At 23.6% G+C, this 24,426-nt stretch overlaps 4 protein-coding genes across 8 annotated transcripts in view; 2 read left to right on the forward strand and 2 right to left on the reverse strand.

Moving 5' to 3' along the window:
- LOC114120066 (glutamate-gated chloride channel alpha-like) overlaps positions 1–7,468 on the forward strand; it is an 89,824-nt gene extending 82,356 nt beyond the window's left edge. Inside the window, exon 14 of the mRNA XM_050199279.1 lies at positions 715–7,468. Coding sequence (XP_050055236.1) covers positions 715–891 — 177 coding nt within the window. The 3' untranslated portion in view covers positions 892–7,468. The remainder of the gene's footprint in view (positions 1–714) is intronic.
- A 2,506-nt stretch (positions 7,469–9,974) lies between these two features.
- Positions 9,975–14,368, reverse strand: LOC114120081 (CCR4-NOT transcription complex subunit 7-like). 2 transcript variants are annotated; one of them, XM_027981894.2, is made up of 3 exons: positions 12,802–14,368; positions 10,809–11,242; positions 9,975–10,679 (listed from the first exon to the last, which is right to left on the reverse strand). In XM_027981894.2, exons 2-3 carry the CDS (start codon positions 11,219–11,221, stop codon positions 10,202–10,204), a joined length of 891 nt encoding a protein of 296 aa, XP_027837695.1. In that variant the 5' UTR covers positions 11,222–11,242; positions 12,802–14,368; the 3' UTR covers positions 9,975–10,201. The 2 variants fall into 2 exon arrangements, with proteins under 2 accessions (XP_027837695.1, XP_027837696.1); XM_027981895.2 differs by lacking the exon at positions 12,802–14,368 and adding an exon at positions 12,364–12,690.
- Positions 14,369–15,646: 1,278 nt separating this feature from the next.
- On the reverse strand, positions 15,647–23,419 carry LOC114120042 (mesoderm induction early response protein 1-like). 4 transcript variants are annotated; one of them, XM_050199284.1, is made up of 3 exons: positions 23,218–23,419; positions 22,522–22,633; positions 15,647–17,878 (listed from the first exon to the last, which is right to left on the reverse strand). In XM_050199284.1, exon 3 carries the CDS (start codon positions 17,859–17,861, stop codon positions 17,115–17,117), a length of 747 nt encoding a protein of 248 aa, XP_050055241.1. In that variant the 5' UTR covers positions 17,862–17,878; positions 22,522–22,633; positions 23,218–23,419; the 3' UTR covers positions 15,647–17,114. The 4 variants fall into 4 exon arrangements, with proteins under 4 accessions (XP_050055241.1, XP_050055240.1, XP_027837619.1 ...); XM_050199283.1 differs by lacking the exon at positions 23,218–23,419 and having other exon boundaries at positions 22,522–22,908; XM_027981818.2 differs by lacking the exons at positions 22,522–22,633; positions 23,218–23,419 and adding an exon at positions 18,641–18,773.
- LOC114119323 (gamma-secretase subunit PEN-2) lies at positions 20,351–22,594 on the forward strand. The gene is made up of 2 exons (XM_027980838.2): positions 20,351–20,566; positions 21,945–22,594. Exons 1-2 carry the CDS (start codon positions 20,563–20,565, stop codon positions 22,376–22,378), a joined length of 438 nt encoding a protein of 145 aa, XP_027836639.1. The 5' UTR covers positions 20,351–20,562; the 3' UTR covers positions 22,379–22,594.
- Positions 23,420–24,426: the final 1,007 nt, after the last annotated feature.

The raw sequence follows: 24,426 nt of genomic DNA on the forward strand, positions 1-24,426 counted from the left end.
CTATTTTGAGCTAAACAATAAAGTTATTCTATATTTCTATATAGTTTAGTATAGAAGATTATTCTATAGAATTTTAAACCGTAAGCCACAAAATCCTGGAGTCCATGACACTCATGCTAAGGTCCACACGTTATTAACTATTATTAATACCTAAAAAGAAATCTTTGAAAGTTTTAATTCTATTCCCCGCATCTTATTTATAAAACAAAGCCTTCTCCGTTTTGATTTTTATTTAAAAAAATTTTAAAACAGCATTTATATGTATTCACATAGAATTCGAACTCCGATTAGAGCTTTCAAGTATTGAGCTCGATGTTCAAAAACCTATGTCTAGAATTTAATATCAATACCCACCCTTTGCATTAGGAAGTAAAAATTAAAAATTAAATTTTAAAATAAATAAAAATATTTAATAATAACATTTTATGTAAAAGAGTTTTGGTACCATATCAGCTGCAATCAATTATCCATCAATAGCACTATTACATGGCACTTTTGTAGTACTCCTACTTGAAAAAAAAATTAATATAATGCATACCTATATAAAATAATCATTTCAAACCAGTCATAATTTTTTTTTTAATGAATTTATTCATACGATATAATAATGAGTAATACAATTTAATAAATGTAAAAAAAACTATCTCATGTCTATAACTAACTATTCAAACAGTCAAATTATATTGTTGGTATTATTTTTTTATTTTTTATCAGGAGGAACAAAATATTCGAAGCAATGGCGGCAACAAGCGTAAAATGCCACCTCACCCGATACGGATCGCTAAGACAATCGACGTTATCGCTCGCATCACATTTCCTACGGCGTACGCAGTGTTTCTGATATTCTTCTTCATTCATTACACTAGTCATCCAAGCCATTGGTCCCAATAGGCATATTATTATGTATTATACGGGTGGCTCAAGAAGCTCAACGTTTATGTATAGCAATATAATAATAATTTGATATAATGTTATTTTAAATACGATCAATACCGGTATTGCTTACAACTTTACATTGGACTTAAAAATTCAAGGGTCCAGTGAAGTAAATTTAGATTTAGAAACAAAATAAATTAATCTTGAGGAAAAAAATCTCATATCACGGACAAAAAAAAACATCTTTAAAATATAATAGTATTATTAAATATCGATACGATATTAGTGTACCGTTTTAATTGTTCGTAACAAAAGATACAATAAAAAATCCATTAGAATTTAGAATACATCTAATTAGATAAAATTATAAAACTAGTAACATGACTATTAACTATATTTAAAATTTTTAATTTTATTATTCAAAATACTAACAAAGATTTCTTAACTGTAACATTGGTATTGAATTTTTAAATTCATAAATTCTCATGTAACTATCAATATATATTTTAGCAATACCTATAACAAGTATACTTTCAGAACTCACTTGAAAAAAAATGTAATTATAAAAACAGTAAATTACCTCCACGAAAATAAAACTCAACTGGAAAATAATCCAACCCGTCTAAAAATTTGGTAAGGAAATTTAAACCTGACATAATAATATATTATATATAATATATAATATAATTATATTATAATATAATATATTATAATATATTATGTTATAATAATAATATTATCCGTTTAGTCTATGAGTTCAATAAATTGTCATAATATCGATATATTATTATAGGTATGAAGATTTTTTTTTGTCCGTTGTTTAAGATTTATTTTTTCAAATTTTTTTAATCATTAGGAATCGATAAATATATCAATTATAAAATATAATAAATATAATACTATAAAGTAATAGGTATGCTGGTAAATGATAAAGACGTACAGTATTTTTGTGATCGTATACTGCAGAAGTTACCAAACGACAATTGTATACAAATATCAACGCATTGAACGCATTGACCTCATTAACTAAGTGAATAGGTACATAACGGTTTAAGTTACGGGTAGGTGAACTACACAGATACTGTAGACTTTGAGGTATAATTCACGTATTTTATTTTATTGTAAATTTACACCAATGTGTCATATACTCATGTGATCATTTAGTAGCATTTATTTGTTCATTTTTATCCTACTACTATTATTTTTTTTCTTTTGACAATAAGTAACTTTTTGGGATTTTAAATTATAATACGCATACGGTGTATTATAATTTCCCCTGTATGAAGTATCATTCATTTTGCTGTCTCACTGTTTAAAAGTATCAATTATTATTAACAATAGTCTCTTGGATGTATAGCAACATTTTTTTTTTTTTTGTAGTGTGTATTCTTATTGTATAATATTTATATGATTTATGAAAGTGCTTACTTACCATAGTTTCAAAAAAATATTTATCATCCAAATATGATAAGTTCCTTATTTTTTGGTTTATCAGTTACGAACGATACTAAAAATAATAAAAAATTTCATTAATGTTTATCCGTTACGATAAGACGTAGATACATATCTTGGTACATTTCGCCGTAACGTTGTATTCCTTAAATGAGTATCGTGAAAAAAATTTAAAGTAAAGATGAAGCGCGTCTAATTGAAATGTTTGATCACATTCGTGTTAAAATAGACAATAGTCACATAGCCATGGACCATAAAATTATATTTAATTGTTGGGTACTGTTGAAAAATATAATATAGGTAAAACATAGGCTCTTTTTCAAAATATTTTATTATAATTTATAAGTAATATTAATATTATAGATATGCTATCATGTATACAGTATTCTAATAGAATAATAATAATTGATCCAATAAGGAATCGTTACAATTTCTATTGGTTATTTTTTCATTTATTATCATAGCTCAATAATAATCTATATAAATAGGTATAATATATTCCGTTGTTTATAGATGAAGATTTTATTAATAACGCTATTTCAATCTGTTAAAGATTTCGGACAATCAGAACCTTGTATATTATATTGTGTACGTCTGGATCTTTTAACCATTTTAAAACGATACAGTAACTTAAAACACTGCGCATACATAATATAGGTGTAAATACTATATCAAAAATTATTCTAAATACTAAATTTTTTTTTAGACATTTTAAAATAATTTAAAACCGCCTTATTCACGCCTTGTTTAAAACGTATACATTTACCAAATGCCAGCGTAAATTTCACGTACAGGGTCTAGTATATATTTTTACATCCAATACTTTCAAAGTTTAAATAGATATTACCTTATTTGGAAAACCCATAAATGAAGAATAATACATACTTGTCATCAAAACGCGTGGCCACTGTACTTACTGTAATTAGTATTTAGTACTAATATACCTACTAAGCTAATACAATCTACACAAACTATACTAATTTTCCATATTTTTGATTTTATTTTACGTTAGAATTATAATTGTTTACCAAAATAATCTTTCAAAATTTGGAATATAATCGAAAAATGAACTCATTTTCAGCTTAATTTATATTAAATTTCGATTATTTTATTTAAAAATATTTAAATAAAATATAATCATACACCAAAATATTCTTTATTATGTTATTAATTTTACTCAGTACGTAAGTAATAAAGATTAAGTATACATTAACACAAATTTTTATTCATTCGATTAAAATAAAATTTCGATTTTTTTTTTTTTTTTTTTTAATAAAAACAATAAAAATACTAGTATACATTATTGTATAGAAATAATAATAATAATATTAATAATAATAAATTGTATTAAGTTCTTCTTTTTTGAACAGCACTCTACTAAAAGTACTTATTACTAAGTACCTACCTATAAATGCAATTTGCGCCATTTGAGAAAACTACGAATACATGCATAATCATATTAAACGAAAAAATCAACTTGGCAATAGGTAAAACATCATATTTTATAAATTATATAAACAAAACTGTATTTTTTTTTTTTTTTTTTGTACCCAGAAACTTTGAATAAATACGTGAAATCATGATATCATTAATTTTTAAATTATTACAATAATAATAATATATTTTTTGTCTAAGTAAATATACGTTTAATGACATATAGTTTATGTCTTATATTATATTATTTCATTTATTGCCTTATTAGTTAATTTCATTTAAATATCACATATAATATAAATTATTTTTCATGCTCTGTTATCGTTAAAGGTACACTAAGGTACATGTTTTACAACAAGTTTTATTTTTTTACCTCATGACCTACCTTACTTGGCATTTCACAGAAATTCAAGAGATATAATAATATGGTATTCGATTTGCGGAGCCACGCGAGTTCAAAACACGAGAAATCACTTAAGAAAAATGAACTTTTGGCTCTAAAAGGTCAACAGCTATAAAATTTACATGCACCCTGTGTCGTAAATTATACGTCTAAAATATTCTTTATCAGTCAAGACGCACATGACACATTATACATAAATCACATTCTATGTGTGACACAAATTATGTATTTTTCTTTATTATTTTCTTGACGCAAATTGCATAGTAGGTACTTCTTAAAATATTCGTTTGTATCAATTTATTTTAGAGTAAATATCATCGAAATTCTTGTAAACGATTTATTTAAATAAAATCAATATAATTTTATGATTTAAAACTTAAAACTATACATTCATAATTAATACTAATTTGCATGCATAAATATTACATTATTACATATTATATTATAATATTTTTAACACATTACAATACAAAAACTATAAAATTGACTACTTCAAAACTGGTATCACAGCCTTTTGGCCTTTATATTATTAAATAACTTATAAAAAACACAAGACATAGGTATTCAAAGTCATTGAATTTTTATTTTTGTATACCCTATTTAAGCCATCTACGTAATCGAAATGTAGAATTTAAAAATGTAATATAGCCAATAGCCATACAACTTCTGTGTATGCCGTTGTTTACTTGGTTTCATTAACGATTTAGGTAGTTAGGTATTACAATTATTTATTTCATCGTGGCTTATATTTTCATAATTATTGAGTTTCTATTATACAATAATATAAAACATATTAAAATCAAATCTTAAAACATCGTTTTCATTAAATTATTAATAAAAGCATTCTTGTATAATTATAGGTGTAACACTTATTTATTTAAAATTAAAATATTTTTATATTTTTAATATGTACCTACTTACCTACCTGTTCTATAATTTATATAAATATATACAATTTTATACTCGTTAATCTTAGGTAATCGATTTTTTTTCAAGTGACAAAATTAAACAATTAAGCAACTAAATAAATGTTATGAATAGGTAATTATAATAAAATTGAGAGTTGTTCCAAGTTATATTATTTCTATTTTCCACTATTAGAAAGATTATTAAAGTGAATTTAATTATTATTTATTCAGCTAATTAGATACAACAATTATTACATCATGATGGGTGTACAAAATTTAAGACCGTAGTGAATTATTTTCAGTAACATACCAATAATATACATAATTTATTCTCGTCAATATCATAAATTTAAATGTGTGCCCTCTTGCTTGTATTATTTCGCAGGTAACTTGTAAAATATGGAATAATTATTAACTGTCTCTCTTGCATACATATAGATATCAATTGAAAAGTAACTTTTATGAAAAAGTACCTTCCTATAAGGGTGTATTTAGAAATGTCTTGTGGGATTATGGAAGGCACATACAAAAAATTCAAATTAACCTAACCGTGCGCCAATGCGTGAAGATAAATTAATATTCTCAGTAATAAAAATTAAAAAAATTATAAAATTCGGTCACTGGCCGCATGTGCTCTCCCTCAAATACGCCTTTGCCTACCTATAATCATTTTATTCCATATTCTGTTTCATGTATTGTATACTTATTCAAAATATGTCTTAAAATACTTTAAAATAAATATTTTCAATCCTCGAAAATCTGATGTAGTAGCTATAAGTTGACTTATGCCGCGGGCTTTGGGTGGTATGAAGTTTGTTATCGTCGTAACTTATCTTTACAGCTACCTCAAGATTATAGTTACTATATACATGCATATTTTATACTTACTTCCAAAATTGACAAGCATTACACCAATAATATTTTAAATTTCAAATTTCAATACACTTTAGGAATTTACGATTTTACCTAATGATGATTTTATTTTCATGTTTCGATAAATTACATTTCTTTTATTATTATCATAATCCTATTTATTTCAATCTATGCTAGGTTTAATTTGATGAAAAATAATTGAGTTAGGTTTTACATTTTTACTATGAAATTATGTTACTTTACCGACTTAACCATTGATTTTTATACTGCAAAATAAGTTTATATATCTAATTAACCTACTTTTAAATTTAAAAATATTATTTTTTTAATATACCTACCTACCTACTTACATAATGTATAATACATTTGGTTAATTAATCCTAAGATTAAGAAGGTGTAAAAAATCATTTTTATATCTATACGAAAGAAGTAAAATGAGAGAAAAAATTAAATAATATTTGTTCGTCAATTTTGAATTAGACCATTTATAAAAATAAAATACAAAGAATTAATGAAATTAGATTAAAATATAGGTAAGTAGGTACTTCAGCCTATACCTACTATATTAATTTTAGTAGTACATTTAAATTATGTAGGTACCATATACAAAACAACTTACACAACTCATTCGTTATTCGTAAATGATTACCTACATCTTAGCGACTTAGCCTAACTAAAATATATTTATATTTTGTACTAAATTATTAGGAAAGTAGTTATCTCTTTTTGATTTTTATAGTCTGATATGATATTTTAATCGTTTAGAATTTTTACCTATTTAGTATTTACAGTATTTTATGACATGATACATGTTATATAACTATAGGTTACATATAGTCTATTATCTTCTTGAAGAATAAATAAAAATAAAATAAATAAATAAATAAATAGGTATCATTAATATAACGAACTCGATTTTACACTATCATACAATAATTTGCAATCACAACTCATTAGTCATTAGTGTACGTCATTCATAATTATAAAAAAGGGATTCTAACACCATTATATCTATAAACAAAATAATGCGTTTTATAATGCCTGTCGGTTCTTCGTATAATGAACCACTTATATTTAATATTTACAATATTTTTTTAGGTAGGTACTATATTATTATGCCATATTATTAACATAGCTTATTACGCTTTTCTTCATTTTTATTTATAAAAACAACAACAACATTTAAATCATAATCGTAATATATAAGTGCCTTTGTGTAGTTGTACTGTTTTGCGAATAATGGTTGTAATTCAATATTGTTTATCAACATTATAATAATGGATCAACGGGTATATTTGTAAATTGCAAATTTTAATCAAAGTTTAGTGGCACATTGAGCGTTATGGAAAACACAAAATTTCATTGTTACGTGTGCATATATTTTATTTGGGTATTTTTAAGCAGTCAAGCATATCAATTTACGCTGTGTTATTATTTTTAAAGTTGTATAACTCGTATTATTATTATTATTATTATTATTGTTATAATAGGTATATAATTATATTCGCATATAATGATTTTATTTGTTGTTAGTTCGTTTTACTATTATATTATAGCAATAATTAATTTCTTTTAAATTTTTTTTCGCAGTTCTTTTCTATAAAATATAATTTTTAAAAATGAAAAATAACGTTATTGCTAAATGCTAATTGTACTAGTACAATATTTTATATTGATATACCTACATCATCAATATATATATACAAAATAAGTAATGTACTAATATTATGTAATATTACAGAATATATTATAATTTGACTTCAAATTGTAAAATTTACTGTTTAACAAATAAATTAGTATATTGCTTATAATATTTTAACATATTTGGTAGTTTTAGATTCAATTTATATACAATTTATATATGTATCTATATTCTATATAATATTATACATAAACATGACTAGCTGAGTTTATATTTAATATAATGTTTAATTTAATATTAATTTTCTTTAAATTATAGTGTAGCTACATAATTTGTTGTTTTATTTAACTAAAAATAGTTTTAAAGTACTTTTTTTGCATTTGTTATTTTATACACAGGTACTCAATTTTCTTGTAATAAAAATACATACTTATAGATATTTATATTATTACATAATATATTTGATACACATTAATTTTATGATTTATTCATAGATACATAAAACATTGGTATGATGAGTACCTAATAAGTAATAACCTACAACAGTAATAATATATAGAGCATAATATAACATTATACATTCATACCCAACTCTTGCTAAACTTTAAAATCTAGGTATACTTTTTTATTTTAAAGCACATAAAAGAAATCAGTAACACGATTTATAAATATTTGCTTACTTGAAATAACTTATTTCAATAGAAAAAGATTTTAATAAATTATAGAACTTAATGTAGTGAAATCTATTCTTATTTTATAAACTATAAAAAATTACCTCAACAATGTACCCCAAAATGTTCGTTACCTATACTTAAGCTTACACCAAGATCAGCGAACTCGGGAAACTCGTACCTATAACAAAATACTTGCCTTAAATAACCGCTCTCGCCTAGGTAGTAGGTACTATGTTATCAACTCACATCACAACACATCAACTTAAAAAACAAGCTTCTCTTATTTAGTGTCTTCGTCTAACACACACGCAACATAAGAATTCAGACGTGTTTTTTGTCCAATGTATCGGTTGACACAGTAAAGCGATAACAATTCTGAAAACAGATTTGAATTTGTCGTCAAGTCTACTTGAGGACGACCAGTCTGTTTCTGAACGGAGTAATGAATGTATTGATTCAATAATGATGTGAAGTTTAGGGGTGGTTTCCGATGGCAGAGTGAAAATCTTTGGTGCATTATAGAGGTCAAAAGTAAAACATTTTCCAACAGTTTTCAAAAAAATCGAGATAAACAAAGAAAAAGTGACGGAAAAACGTGAATTTTTACGCAAAACCAGTTTTCAGCCAAATCGATTTTGTTATATGATTGCAACTCAAAAACTAATCACTGTAAATACTTGACATTTTCACCACATGTTTATATTACTATTATTAATACATAACTAAAATTTCAAAATATTTTGACTTTTTTGAGTATTAAGAAACCACTGACATTTTCGATTTTTTTAAGAATTTTTTTTTTTGAACTGTCGATAAAAAAAAAGTTTGGATGGCCAAAAAAACTTGAATATTTAATACTAAGTTCCTTAAGAGTTGTTCTTATAGTGATTCAAAAATAATAAGAATACATAAGCACAATTTTTTTTTATTAGCATTTGAGGTTCAAATATTAATAAAATTCATCAAAATCATGAATATTTGCAAATTATTTTGTAAGTATAATTCATAAAAATGATTGTATAGATAGCTAAGAGTTGAAAATTTAATACAAGATTTTCCATAAGTTTAGCTTACAATACTTATAAAATAACTTAAATTTTATACTGTACTCGGGCCATTAAGAATCGTTACAAAATCGTTTTTCGTATACAATGATACCTATCATTGGATCAAGTAGACTTGACGACAAATTCAAATCTGTTTTCAGAATTCTATAGCTTTATTGTGTCAATCGGTACATTGGACAAAAAACACATCTGAATTCTTATTTCTTATGTTGCGCATGTGTTAGATAAATAAAGGCAATCACCGTTAACAATCCTCTTAAAAAAAAATAATTAATCTATACTCCAAAGAATCAAATAGATCCAACTTTCTACAAAAAACCACCCTCAAACTTTAAAGAATTTTAACACTTTCCAAGATATGACAAACACTCAAAAAAATATAACAATAAAAATATAGCTTTAAAATCGTTATATCCAATCATACTCTCAAAATCTAAAATCAATCATCATCTTTATTTAATTTGTTTATATCTCAACAATTTAAAAAATTTAACTTTTGTGAAAAACAATATTATCTTATTGGTAATATATAAACAAACCTCTACAAAAACCAATATACTTAATATTCTTTTATTTTATTTTTGGAGAAGAAAATTCTCCATTATTTTTAAGTACCTACTTTACAAAAAAAGTACAAAAGTATAATTAAGTTTACCATTTTTATTTTTATTTTTATAATATAATTATTCTAAACTAAAGATATTTCAATGATTTTTCAAAGTTGGTGAACAAAGCTCATATAAAATAAATAAATAGAAAACATAAAATTTTAATTTAGATATTTCAATTTGAAACTTACAATATTGGTATGGACATAAAATAAACAATGACCAATGGAACAAAATATATAATAGTTTTATTTACAAATTAAATTACCCTTCATTGTCATATCGAAATTGATCATTGTTCAAAGTGGTAATACCCAAACCATATAAATGACCACAGTATTTTTTACTGTCAATCATTCCTTCAAAGTACATGTCTCTGATTTTGAAAAAAGCCATGCCCGTTAATAAGGAATCGCTACCAGCCTGATGTTGAGGTCCAATCCGCTTCAGTTCAAGTTGATCAGCCACTTCTTGCAAACCACCTTTCAAATTTTTACAGCTTTTCATAAGGTACTTAATATCATACACACAGGGGAAGTACAGAGAAAACATCTCAAAAAACTCAGACTCTTCCTGTGGCAATTTTTCATTAGTCAACACTTTAACTAAGTAACCAAAATCAAAACTACTGTGGAATGTCATCCATTTTAAATTATCCATCAATACTAAGCCAGATGTTATTATGAATTCAGCAAAAACTATTGGCTCAATTCCATTCTCTTCATGATTTTTGAATTGTATTCTATAAAACAAAAATTGATATCAAGACATACATTAATTATAAATTTTGTATTATAATTATATAAATTAATATCATTTGGCTTTTTGAAAGTAGTATTATAAAAGAAGTTAAAAACAATTGATCAATTACCTCGAATTTGTTAATAATTCTATACTGTCTTGAGCGTACATGTCTTCGGACAAATTAAACTTAAAATTGAACTGCCATGTTGTATACTGGCCAGTGGGTGTCTTGCCATCTTCATCAAAAAATGAAAGCCCTAATTGAATGATTCTCAAAAGATCAACATTGCATCGTAACAACTGATATAAATAATCAGCAGCCGTTTTGAAATCACCAATTGGTCGGGCTACAACTCCAGGAAATTCTGTATCCATGGCTACATAACAATATTTTGGCAATAGTTTTCGTATTGATGCAAATTCTTCTTCTAGATTATTAGCCCATACATCTTTTATACCACAATTGGGAAGTATCCATGTTTGTAGTTCTGGTTCTTGTTCATCTACTTCACTGGTAAGTATTAGATTATTATCAGACATATCAATGTTGTTATGCTAAACCTGTGCAATATGTATACATAATATAAGTCTTAAGAATTTTTTTTTTAAAATGGATTTAGTTGTATTTGTTTGAACATTAGATAGGTATACCAACTATCAAGTATTTTATAAATAACTAGAAAGGTTAAAAAAAGGTAAGACAAAATAATAATCTCTATAATATGACTTCACTATATTTTTAATTTTAATATCATTGCATATTTATACATACCTACTACACAACATTTAATTAACGCATATTTTGTTCAATAAAACAACAAATAATAATAAAAAAAATTTTTAATTTAATTTAATTAATAATGTAAAAAATATTTTATGTTTACGAATTACACTTTTTATATAATTATTAAACTTTTTAAAACTATTCACGCGTAAATGAATATATTATTTAAGAAAATTCTATATAGATACTCAATGTTTAAGTTTTTTTTAGTACAAACCTATTATAATTGTTTTCACTTATTTCTTTGATTTTTAGTGTACTAAATTATAAACCCAGGTTAATATTAATAATAGGAAAAAAATTGTAAAATAATATAATTTATCAATAGAATTAGAATACTTGAAGTACGCCTAAACGAATGAAATTATTCAAAAAGTAGAAGTGGCATACTATATACCACAACTATAATGACAATATAGATAAAATGTATCTACCTACCTACAATTTTTTTTAATTTACATTGTACTTTATACTTATTTAAATATTTATTTACCAACATGTACCAATAATAATATAAGTCATGTTATTATTTAAAAATAAATTAACATTAAAAACATTAAAAACTACAACAATAGAAACTTTAAAAAGTATATTGGTTTGTGACAGTGCCATGTACCTTCCTAATTTAGTAGATTAATTAATAGGTATTTAATTAAATAATTTTTATAAAAATAAGATGATCGGAATTTTGAGGAAATGAGAAACAAGATAAATAGAATGATAATTATTTTACCTATGAATTTAGAATATTATATTGTTTTTTAAGCTGGTAACCTAACATTTTATGTCCAAATATTATAAGTATGAACATTTTATTTAAAAAAAAAAATACAATATACTCAGATATAAGGTAATTAGCTGTTAAAAATAATTAAAAATAAACACATAAAACACTTACCAATAAGTAATTTAAAATGGTTTCCCATTTTCATTAATTCGAAGATCAAAGAATTGAACAAAAAGTTATACCATACAGCAGCGTTTTGATAACTTACAAATCACAAAATACTAGGGTTGAAAGAGATTTAGCTAATGAAATTGACATACAATTACCTAGGACTTGAACTTAATTTATAAATAGTAACTATCTACATAATGAAACACAATAGGTATCAAAAATAATACAACATTGTTTATTGATTAATCTGCCAAATTAAATAATATTACATTATTATCTATCTATTAAGTGGCAAAATTAACAAATACAAATTTAAAAATACCTAAGTAAGTACCTAATTAAAAATATAGTCAAAATATGTATATTAAATTAATAAATAAACTAGGAACTGATTCTTAAAAACTAAAAGAAGCTACCCAATAATGTATTACTACTTACCAACAAATTTGTTATGGATTATTAAAATGTAACAGGAACAAGTAGGTAAGTACCACTTAAAATTAATGTTTCAACCACATTACATTTAATATTATGTTCCATACATTTTAGTCGTCTATAAAAAAAACCTTGAATCGTGATCTATTGATACTACTATAAGTAATCTATAATGAATAATGATACTTATAATTGTTAATCATGATTCATGAGGAAATCAACATTACAAATGGCAAATAGTCCAGTATCAACTATCAAGTATAAGATAAACATCAATTTATTAATAATTATTACCTATTTATTATTATTGATAATTTGTATTATTATATTTTATTATATAAGTTTATTCCTGATATTACATATTATGGGAAAACACATAGTGATCATATGTATAAATAGACGAGATAAAACCATTCGACCATCACCACTCACCAGATTGTTTAAAATATATATACCTAATACTAAATAGTGTAATTATAATTTACAATATAGGTATATAGTATATTATACATTTATACTACCTATATCAGGTAATAAAATTCAAAATTATGTGCAATACGAAATTACTAAGTACATAATGCCTCAACTGTTTTTTCTTCATTAGATTTTTGTATATTGATTGGCTTACCTCTTAACTGTATTTAAACATTTTGTAAAAATATCTACTGCATAATATGTGTATTAAATTATGGTCTAACACTAAACTCTAAGTCAAAATCGGGCAAACCTTAGAAATGCCGCCAATGTCGTGTAAAATGCGAATTTCCTGCGATGTATGATTATGGCGTGAATAGGAATTTTTCTTGAGGACTAAATTATTTTAGTAGAAAACTGTAAACTTCCAGAAAAAAATATTATAAATACTGCAAAATATTAGTAAAATAAGGCTCTGGAAAGGAATCTATCCCCCTCATCCAATGTATTTATTATTTTATTGATTTATCATATTTAGTATTAAATGGTAAAACAACCCTGTACTTTTTGTTCTCCAAAAATAATAAAGACGAAAAATGGTATGAGTCTAAAAATATTATGTTCTTAAAAACTCACGCAACTAAAATATCAAGTATGATATTACGCAAAAGTAATATTGTACAACTATAATTACCTAATACCTATTATTACAAAACTGACTTATTATCAGTTAATGAAAATGCAAAACGAACACAAATAAATCCCACAATATTTTTTTCCAAAGGAATTAAGTACAGGGATCAAATAAAATGACTATTAAAAACAATATGAAGCGGAAAATTATTCGTAAATTCGTAAATCGTAATGAAACTATGAAAGGAAGTCCTGAGACTTTTGAAATTTCATTATTGAAGCCCGGAGGTAAGGTAATACAAATACAAGGCGATTAGTTATTCATAATTTATGTAATTATTGATATTTAAAGTGATTCGATTTTCACTTTTCAATTTCGGAAATAGTTTCTGGTAATAAATTAGATCTAGTTAGTACTTAGGAAAGTCTAATGTATAGAAAATTCTTATTACTTTTAAAAACAAGACCGAGAATTTTTATTTAAAACCAATAATCAACTAAATCGATTTTGTTTGTTGTTGTGTTTCAAAAAACATTACAGTTGGTATTTATATTTTTAACCAAATGTTTATAATTACATTTTTAATACATGATATTATTATGATAATATTTATAATTTTAAGTAATTTAATATTAATTAACATTGAAAATTTTGAAATTGTTTTATTTTTCATTCTATAAATGCTAATAAATAATTATTACTAGGTAAAAGTGCTTAAAAATTAAATTTGAAGTTCCTCATAAGTAAAGTTGTTCATTTACCAATTGGCAATTAAAAATTATCAACAATTTATAGTTACAATATTTTTTTTTTTTTTAATTTAAGTTAAAAATTTTACGACATTGGATATTCACCAGTACAATAATTTAATATTTTTTCAATTTTTAATATTTTGTTGTAATTCAAAAACAAACAACCATAAACTTGAATAAGTTACCATACGTTTGCTAAACTTAGATTCAGCAAATAAATTAATGACTGGACAAAATATAATAAACCCCAAATTTCAAATAAAAAGTACATAATACTTTAACACTAATGAGCAGAGAAGATCAACCCAGTTGCGCAACATGCGGAGTTCACCTGACTATCAAACACATACTCATCGAATGCAATCAAACAGAAGCAGCAAGATCCAAACACAACATTCCTGAATCTCTCCACAAATCCCTAGGCCAGAACATGTCTACTATCAAACAGACAGTTAAATTTATTAAAGAAATTAAAATTGAAAATTTATTGTAAGCAAACATAATATGTGTTAAAAAAAATTGTATAATTGTAAATTTTATTTCCTAATGTAAAATAACTATGTGTCAAATGTCAGCCAGTGGCCAACGCTGCCGAGGCTTACTCTAAAAAAAAAAAAAAAAAATACTTTAACATTGAACAACATACAGTTCAACTGTTAAAGGAAAACACTTTCTATCAAATGTTTCACAATCATAATCCAGTAGACTCTAAATATTGAATGACTTTATGGTTAGGTATAAATGAGTTATTTTATGAAAATATATTTATGAAATATAAACTTAGGAGTTAGGGCCTTAATTTTGAGTTAAGTGGGTATTTTTCATTTGATATGAAATTAAAATGTCAAAAAAATTGAAGTATAATACTGTAAGTTATAATTTAAAATACTTAAAATAAATAATTCAATGGAAGTGGGATTACAGAGATTAATAAGAGTGGTACATTTTGAATGTTAGTAAAAATTGAAAAAATTCAAAAAAAAAATTTATTATTAATCACTAAAATAAAATCTATTAAACAAAATTATAAACTTTAAATGGATTAACATCAGTTTAAATCATACCTATATTAAAAAATAAAAGTATGTACTCTGTAAAAAATAATTCATAAAAAATATAGAAGACAAAATGTACATTTTGCTTTACAAATTGTTGTTTTTTAATTTACAAATATGTTACAATCATATTTTCTTTATAGTAAAATAAAATACATAATAAAAAAAAAATAAATAAATACACATTAGACAAGAATAATAGAAAAAAATTATAACATTCAAATTGACATAGGTAAAGAATTAAGAAATTAAAATAGGAATCCAGAAAGCACAATGGTCAAAAGCGTAATATTTAGTAAAATTATTTTTACATTTTGTCGAAATAATATCAGTCAACATAGGTAGATACCTATTACTATTTAGCTAACATTATTTGTTCCTAAATAAATGTGATTTCTATTGTAACCAAAAATATAAAAAGTAATACTAACCATTTGATAATAAAATGTAGATATCTTACAACAAATAATGTAAGTATAGTATATTTTATTTCTTTAAACATACTACCTGCAGAGTTATTTATCTAATATAATGGACAAATACATTTTTTATTCCTAAAATCTATTTGTACAACAATTTGAATTAATGATTAAACATAATAATCATAATATTTAGAATTTTAAAACGCTCCACTAACAAAAAACTATTTTAATAAGAAAGCAAATGTATAAAAATATTATATTAAGACAATAAGTGTGAAGTATATTTTTATAAGGACTGGTATAAATTAAATATAAAGTGAATTACTTTACCAATTAAATGTTTAAAGTTAGGTATTTTTATAAAAAAATTAAATAAATACATTATACACCTATATTATACATACATATATTTGATATAGGTACATCAAAAATAATTAATAAATAATATTTAGATATTTATCTTAAATTATAATTTAAAAACTCTTAATTATTATACTGTTTACACAATAAAACTAGCATATTTTATGTTTAGTAAATATGTGGTACTTATATAGTTTTATTATTTGTTATGATTTCTTAATATTAATTAAATAAATTAGTTAATAATTATGTAACGGAATAAATATTGATTACTTTTCAATTTTAACAGTTAAAAATATTTGATTTGAATATATTAATGTTTTCTATTAGCTTATGATAATAATCACTAGTTAAAATATCAGAAAATAAATTACAGTTTTACAAACTGTTGAATTTACCCTGTTAGGTATTAAATTTTGCTTAAAATTGCCTTTAATATACTACTAACCACTAAGATGTCTATAATATAGAAATCCTATTTAAAATAAAACATGGCTTTTTAATTTTAAAAATTACATAGTAATTTGGAAGTTAAAATATTAATACTTGATAAAAATGTAGTATATCCTCATTTTAAATAACTTAATAAACAAATAGTTAGGTATAGTAAATAGTTAGAGGAACGTCTTATTTATACTTAAATATATTAACATTAATAAGCTAATTTTTAACAAACCCTTTAGTTATCCACTAGAGTGACATGTACACCTGATGTTTCCATTCGTTGTAATCGTTTTGGATCACAGTAAATTAAACAATTACCAACTTGATTTGTCTTTTGATTTAGTACAGAGTTTTCTCCGTCTTCATAAAATGTAATACCTGGTTGAAGAGCATATTTTTTCTTTTCAAGTCGTTCTTTACTAGCAAATACATCATGCCTTTCTGTCTTTTTCCATAAATAATAAAAGTGAACAAGTTCACCAACTGTTCTTGTAGTTACTCTATGTTGTTGAATCAGATAAAAGTTTTTATTAAAGCAACGAATGCCATTTTCAAAATTTTTGCATTCTTCTTCTGACCAAACCATCATGGCTCTTCGACCAAACATTTGATCGTTTAATGAAACTCGACGCAATGCTTCTTCAGTATTAAATCCACATTGCAAAAGTAAAAATAGTGCGTTTTCATCATCTCGTACATGCTTACCTTTGGGTAATATAATTGTACCATGAGAAATTTGATGAATATGATGAAGATAGTCTGCAATAACTGCATCAGTCGTATTATGAGGGTCCCAGAGAAGTTTATCAACATTTTGGTATGGTGGATCATCTCCATACTTGGACAATCCATCAGGAATTTGTGCTTGATAATCACTACCTACCATTATAGTTTTTTTCTTCACTTCATCAAAATCACTACCATCACTATCATCAGTGGGGTCAGAATAATCAGGGCGATCATTTGTTACTCGCTTGGACATTATTTCGACTTTTAAATCTAAAAATAAATAATATATTTGTTAATTACTTACATTTTATTTAGTTGTAAATTAATTTATAATGTTATCAAACAAAATAAATGATAAGATTATTTTAAAAAATAAAACATCTACCTACATTATTTTTAAAAAAAATATTTATTTTTGTATTATACAATTGATTATATAATATTATAATATATATTTTACTATCAATGATAATACATAACTACAACTATCTAATTTTAAATATAATTACTATTTTTCTAAGAAAAAGCTTCTTTTTTGAAGTACATCCAATAACAGCTATTAAATTATTATCCTCGTAGAAAATTCAGGATTCTGATATCTAGATTTAAAATCAAATACTAATTGTCAATAATTAACAATTGAAAAGATTAAAATAATCTCAATTCGCAATATAAGTCTCGAGTATTAAAAATCCAAGTTATCGAACTACTATCCAACTATAAAGTATAAATTATAATAAACACAGAAACAGAATTATAGAACTATTTATTTTAATTTTTAATTATTGACAATATTACAATGGTATTATTATAATAGTGAATAATCACAACTCAGAAGTATGAACCAAATGAACCAATTGTTTATAAACAAATAAACAATGCAATGCAATGTTACCAAATTTCTGGTCCCTGATAAACATCTGTTTTTAATTTTTATTTTGTTACTGATTTTTTCCACTTGAAAATGATAATATTGTTTAATGATACTACTTCATGGAATAGAATCTATGATAATATTTAGTTACTACTTACTAGTTACTACCCTTAGATCATATACTATGGATGGAGCCATGCCCATCTCGACTGTGTACTCAATTTGAAGCACATATAAGCGACAAGTCTCTGACATTGATGCTTGATATACGCATGCGCGAAGAAACCCGTCGCATATTTATTTTGAAACACTCGCGATGTTTTAAATATCAATCAGCGGTCAGCAACTAAATATGCGACGGTTTGCTTCGCGCATGCGCACATCATACATCTATGTCAGAGACTTGTCGTTATATGTGCTTCAATATATCGGGAAATGGCTCCATCCATAGTATATGATCTAAGTTACTACCTAAACGTCCTAAAGTCTAAACCATGCCTAAAGATAGTTTATCTTAAGCCATGGTCTAAACTAAGGCACTAAAATAATATAATATATATTATATCTATAGTGCCCTACCTAAACTAAATTCAAAATCCAACCGTCTGTGGTCTGTCGAACGTATTGCCATAAAATACAAAAATATAATAATTATTGTACATTTAAATATATAATTACTATTATTTGTAACAGAACTTTAAACCCTTTACCCTTAAAAATATAATATTATAATAAATCATAATTTCGTTAAAATTTGTATTAGGTACCTATATAGTTCTGTGCAGACTGTGCTATAACATTACTTTATCAACAAATCATTCAATGGCAACATAATGTAATAAATAATAATTATTTGACTGGTGCTTGATAGTTGACATAAATTAAGATATAATATATATATTATATATCTTAGTTCATGATATTTGACAAAGATTATAAACTTATAATCGTAGTGTAGGGAATATCTCACGGCTAAATATACTATATTTAGCCATGGAATATCTACAGCGTAATTAAGTCATTGACCTAATATAAATATAAATAAATAACCTTATGTTAGATCAATGTGTAGATGTCTATATTTTAAGTATAATATTTGTATGGGCAATAAAATGAAAATTTAAAAATATTATGTAGACCATTTGTAGGTCAGGTAAATGAACATTTTTTTTAAGTTAACAATTTAATAATATAATATAATAAATTTTTTTTTATAAATATAATAAATTATAATTGTAATTGTAATCTTGTATATTTATAATAGGTAGCTAAAAGATTGTCTATTTAAAATATAATTAATAACTTATTAAAATCTGACGTATAGTGATACATTTTGTAGAAAATATTTGATTTGTAATTTCTAAACACTTATTTGTTAGTCTTTGTTCATATTTATTTATTTATTTTTTTAAGCTGTACCAGTTTTGATATTTAACAATTAAATAATTGCTTGTAAATTTAATTGCTGGAGTGCTTCAATGAATATACATCTATAATTTATTATACTTTAAAAAAAAAAAAAAATTATTTCATAATAAATAATAAATATCATATTACCTAGGTATTAAAAAAATAAATTTTTAAAAATAAAATGGGAGGAAAATGTTCCCGATTCGTTGGCCAGTGATAGGTACCTATAAACTATAAATCATAAATGTATAAGACATTTAATCATAGACGACAGATACTCTATAATAGACAATAGTAAAATGGCTGTATTATTTAATGTTTTTTATTATGTGTGATGTATCTATAAAATAAACATTTATAGTGAAAAATAAAAATAAAATAAATAGATAAGATTTATGTACTTGATAGGTATATTGATATCATGACAAATGTATTATATCATTATGATTACTTTAATGTTTTATCATACGAGTATGCGACATGCGAATTAATGCCATCACGGTTGATACTTGATAATATAATAATATTAATTAATATACTATAATTTTATTGTAATTTTATTTTATATGATCTAAAATTCTAAAATAGAGTTCATTTTTACAGCTCTAGTCAATATTCTCTATTTATGTATTAATATATTTTGTAATTACTTCAATTTACATCATAAATAATGGGTAAGATTTACTTTTTTTTATTTAAGTTTGTACAGTAACAATGTTAAAGAAATAATTACCTGCAATAATGTTATACCTATTTGTTGTTATTACATTTTTACTAAAAGTTTATTTTATTATTTAAGATAAATAAAATTTAATCTAGTGATCCTATGTTACTAAAGTTATAGCTATTATTTAGGTTTAAAGCTGATAAGTTATTTATTATTAACCTTTTTTTTAGTTAACATTTATGAGTGGTATGCTAATAAGTAATAGTTGTACCTACCTATCTACTAAATTCATTGAGTTTATAATTATTTCTTAATAAATATAAACAATTTTTGATATTTTCAGTTTTGGCTATTTGTGCTCAACTTTTTGTTCAAATTCATTATTATCAATTAATTTATTATTTTTTACTATATACAAGAGGTAGTTGTAAGAGACAATTGTATATTATCAATTCATCACAATTACTTATTAAACCATAATATTGTACAGTATGTTTTATTTAACATACATATTTAATAAAGATAAACTTAATACCCCCCATAAATTGACATACTCCAGAAGTTTAAGTACTATCCTACAAAATTGCTAATTTATTAGTAAATGCAATACAAATATAGTACTAAAGACTTAATTATTATATTATATAATTATTGTAAAATATTATACGTGTCATTGTTTTCTGTATATCTAATCAGTACTCATAAACAATAATAAATATTCAAATTAAATAATTTAGTAACAAGCTAAGTTTATTCTACACTGTATCGTATTGTGTTCAGTGTGCTTAAGAAAACAAAATATTGTTAACAAGTTAAATACAACTAATAATATTAAACTCTACTCAACGCAGTGTAGTAAGGACCTGGGTTTGGTGTTGAGAATATGTTATACTTGCATGTATTGTCTCCATCTTACTAATGGATAACAGACAATTTAACGCTCAGATGAATCCGTTTTACTCTATTTTTTTTATACTAGAAACTAGAATAAATTGACTTATTACCCATTTTAAAGTTAAAAATGTTAACTAAGGCACCTTATAAGTAAGTTTTTTTTTTGTATTTTAATTTTAAGGCAAGTTAATTAGCATTTTAAAATTGTAAATATAACACATTTGAGATTAATAATTTTTTAATAACTAATTAGACATGAAATGTAGGATGAAAAATTATATATTTTTTTATAGTCCTTATAAGAATAATACCTAATAATAGGGAAAACCTCATTTTATATTATTCCATCTTAAATACCTGATATCTAAAAGACCAATGTATTAATTTGTTTAAAAATTAAATCGAGTTGTCAAATTAAAACTATTGTTTTTGTTTTGTTTATAATCCAGAATATTGTTATGATAATTAATTACATCACAATTTAATTTCAGATGTGTCATCAAACCCAACAACTTCACAAGCAAATGAAACTGAAAATCAGTATCCCGAAGTAAGAATTCGTCAAAATCCTCATATTCATCATCATGTGCACGATGGAGTTCAAACTGAACATAGACCACCTCCAAATTGGAGAACAAGCATAAAAATGGATGAAAAGCTAACTATCTGTCGTATATATTATATTGCCGGATTTTTCTTATTGCCATTTTTTTGGTTGGTAAATTTTGTATGGCATTATAATGATGCTTATTTAGCGGAACCATTCGAAGAACAGCCACAATTTAAGCGCTATGTTCTGAGATCAGGTATTGGCTTCATTTTTTGGTCTGTGTTACTTATTGGTTGGGTATTTTACTTTCAAACCCAAAGAAATTATTATAATTGGGACTATCTAACCTTTAACTTTCCTACCGGATCTGCTTGAATTGATCGTAGGATTAACCTATTCTCTATTATTTAAGTATTTTATTTTTTATATAATATTTTATAACTATTAATGTAAAAATAAATAAATTTTATTAAAATGATTTTCATAACAACAAATAGTATTAATTTTTAATTCTGTACCTGTTAAGATGTTGGATCAAATATTGTGTATTGTATATCTTATCATTTATGTCTTAATAAAAATTTCAATGTATACAGCTGTTCTTATTTCTTCATTAAATTTTATTTTCACCTATTTAAATAAAATTTATTTTGAGGTTCTATGTATTGTGTTGTATAAATTTTATATTTGCCCAAAGATTAAAGTTTATTGTTAATTAAATTTGAATCTCAAATGTTGGAAAATCTTATTACAGTGAACTGTCTACAAAGTAAACTCCTATTTAACAAAATATTTTTAAAAACCACAGTCAAATAAGAACAAATGAACAAATGTATCTATGTAATTATTATGTTTAACAAATGTCTCTATATTAAGAATTTTTTTTTTTTTTTTTGTAGCCTGTTAAGACTTTATTATATAATAGAATGGAAAAACTATTTAGATATATGGAAATCTGACAGTGAATATGGGTTGACCCTGTTTATTATTAATAAATAATAATTATTAAGTCTAATGTCCAATTGAATATGCTATTTGAGACTCATTAAAATTATTTTGTATTATTACTGCACATTTGAATCATTACAAACTACAATATTGTGTTTAGATATTTCACTGTTAAATAATATTACTAAACTTAATATACAAATTATCAATTGCTAAAACTGATTAAAAAAAAAAAAATAAATAATACTACGCAATATAATACCTACAGTAAATTGTAATATAAAGTCCAATTAAATTAATAATCTTCCAATTCAAAACCGTTATTTAAATATGTACTCAATTTGTTAAGTGATCTATTTTCCAGTTGTGATAACAGTGACCCATCAGGTCTTCATATAAAATAATTATATTATTATTTAAGTTAATTTACAACAGTTATTCAGCTAATTTAAACCAACTAAAAACTATATATATTTATTATTATGTTATTTTTTATTTGTTATTGCATTTAGTAATAGCCAATAGTTTTAAAAACTATAGAAACTAAATACATATAATTTTTAACTAGCATGTACAACTTTAATTTTAAAATATATTATAATGATAATTAAAATAATATTTTACTTAAAATTTATTCAAATTTCTTTTAAATTTTTACAGTGGAAAATCTAAATCATTTTATTTTATTTTATTTTATTCTAATTATATTACCTTAATTGTAAAATAATATTAATTTTTTTCATTATATAAATTATATTTAATTTAAATACTTATATAATATTATGAAATTCTTTATTTAATATTTACAAACTATTGCACTCTATATATAATATATATATATATATAAATTATAATGTCATTAGATATATATTCATATTAATATTATAATTTTCCGATTTTTGATGAACTTAGATCAATTATTTTATAATTAAGTAATTTGAAGATTCCATTAAATAAAGTCAATAATATGTCATTTATAAAAAATTAAATTAAAAATTTTTTTACAGTTAAATCATATGCATTAAATGTTTGGGTGTTGAAAATAAAAAGTACTAGTTTAAATTTATATTTTATTTAAAATAATCTATAGATAAAAATTAATACCTTATAAAAAAAAAAACAATACACACTACTTTTTAAGATTTAAATAATAGATAAAATAACAATTGAATTATTTTTAATAAAAGTATAGGTAATACAAAATAAAATATATTATGATTAACTAGAAAATCCAATTTTTAGAAAATAATTATCTAACGGGTAATAAGCATAATATAATAAATTATACTTATGAATACCTAATACTTAATAGTATTTTATGCACAATAATATTTATGGAGTACATCGATAAATATCAACAATTAGTTTATATATTATAATAGGTACATAATTTAGAACTCATTCTAACCTATAACGTACATTGTAACAATATATTTAGTTTTGATTAATAATTTTACTATATTATTATATGTAGG

The sequence above is a fragment of the Aphis gossypii genome, chromosome 2 (assembly GCF_020184175.1).
Source record: "Aphis gossypii isolate Hap1 chromosome 2, ASM2018417v2, whole genome shotgun sequence".
Classification (NCBI taxonomy): domain Eukaryota; kingdom Metazoa; phylum Arthropoda; class Insecta; order Hemiptera; family Aphididae; genus Aphis; species Aphis gossypii.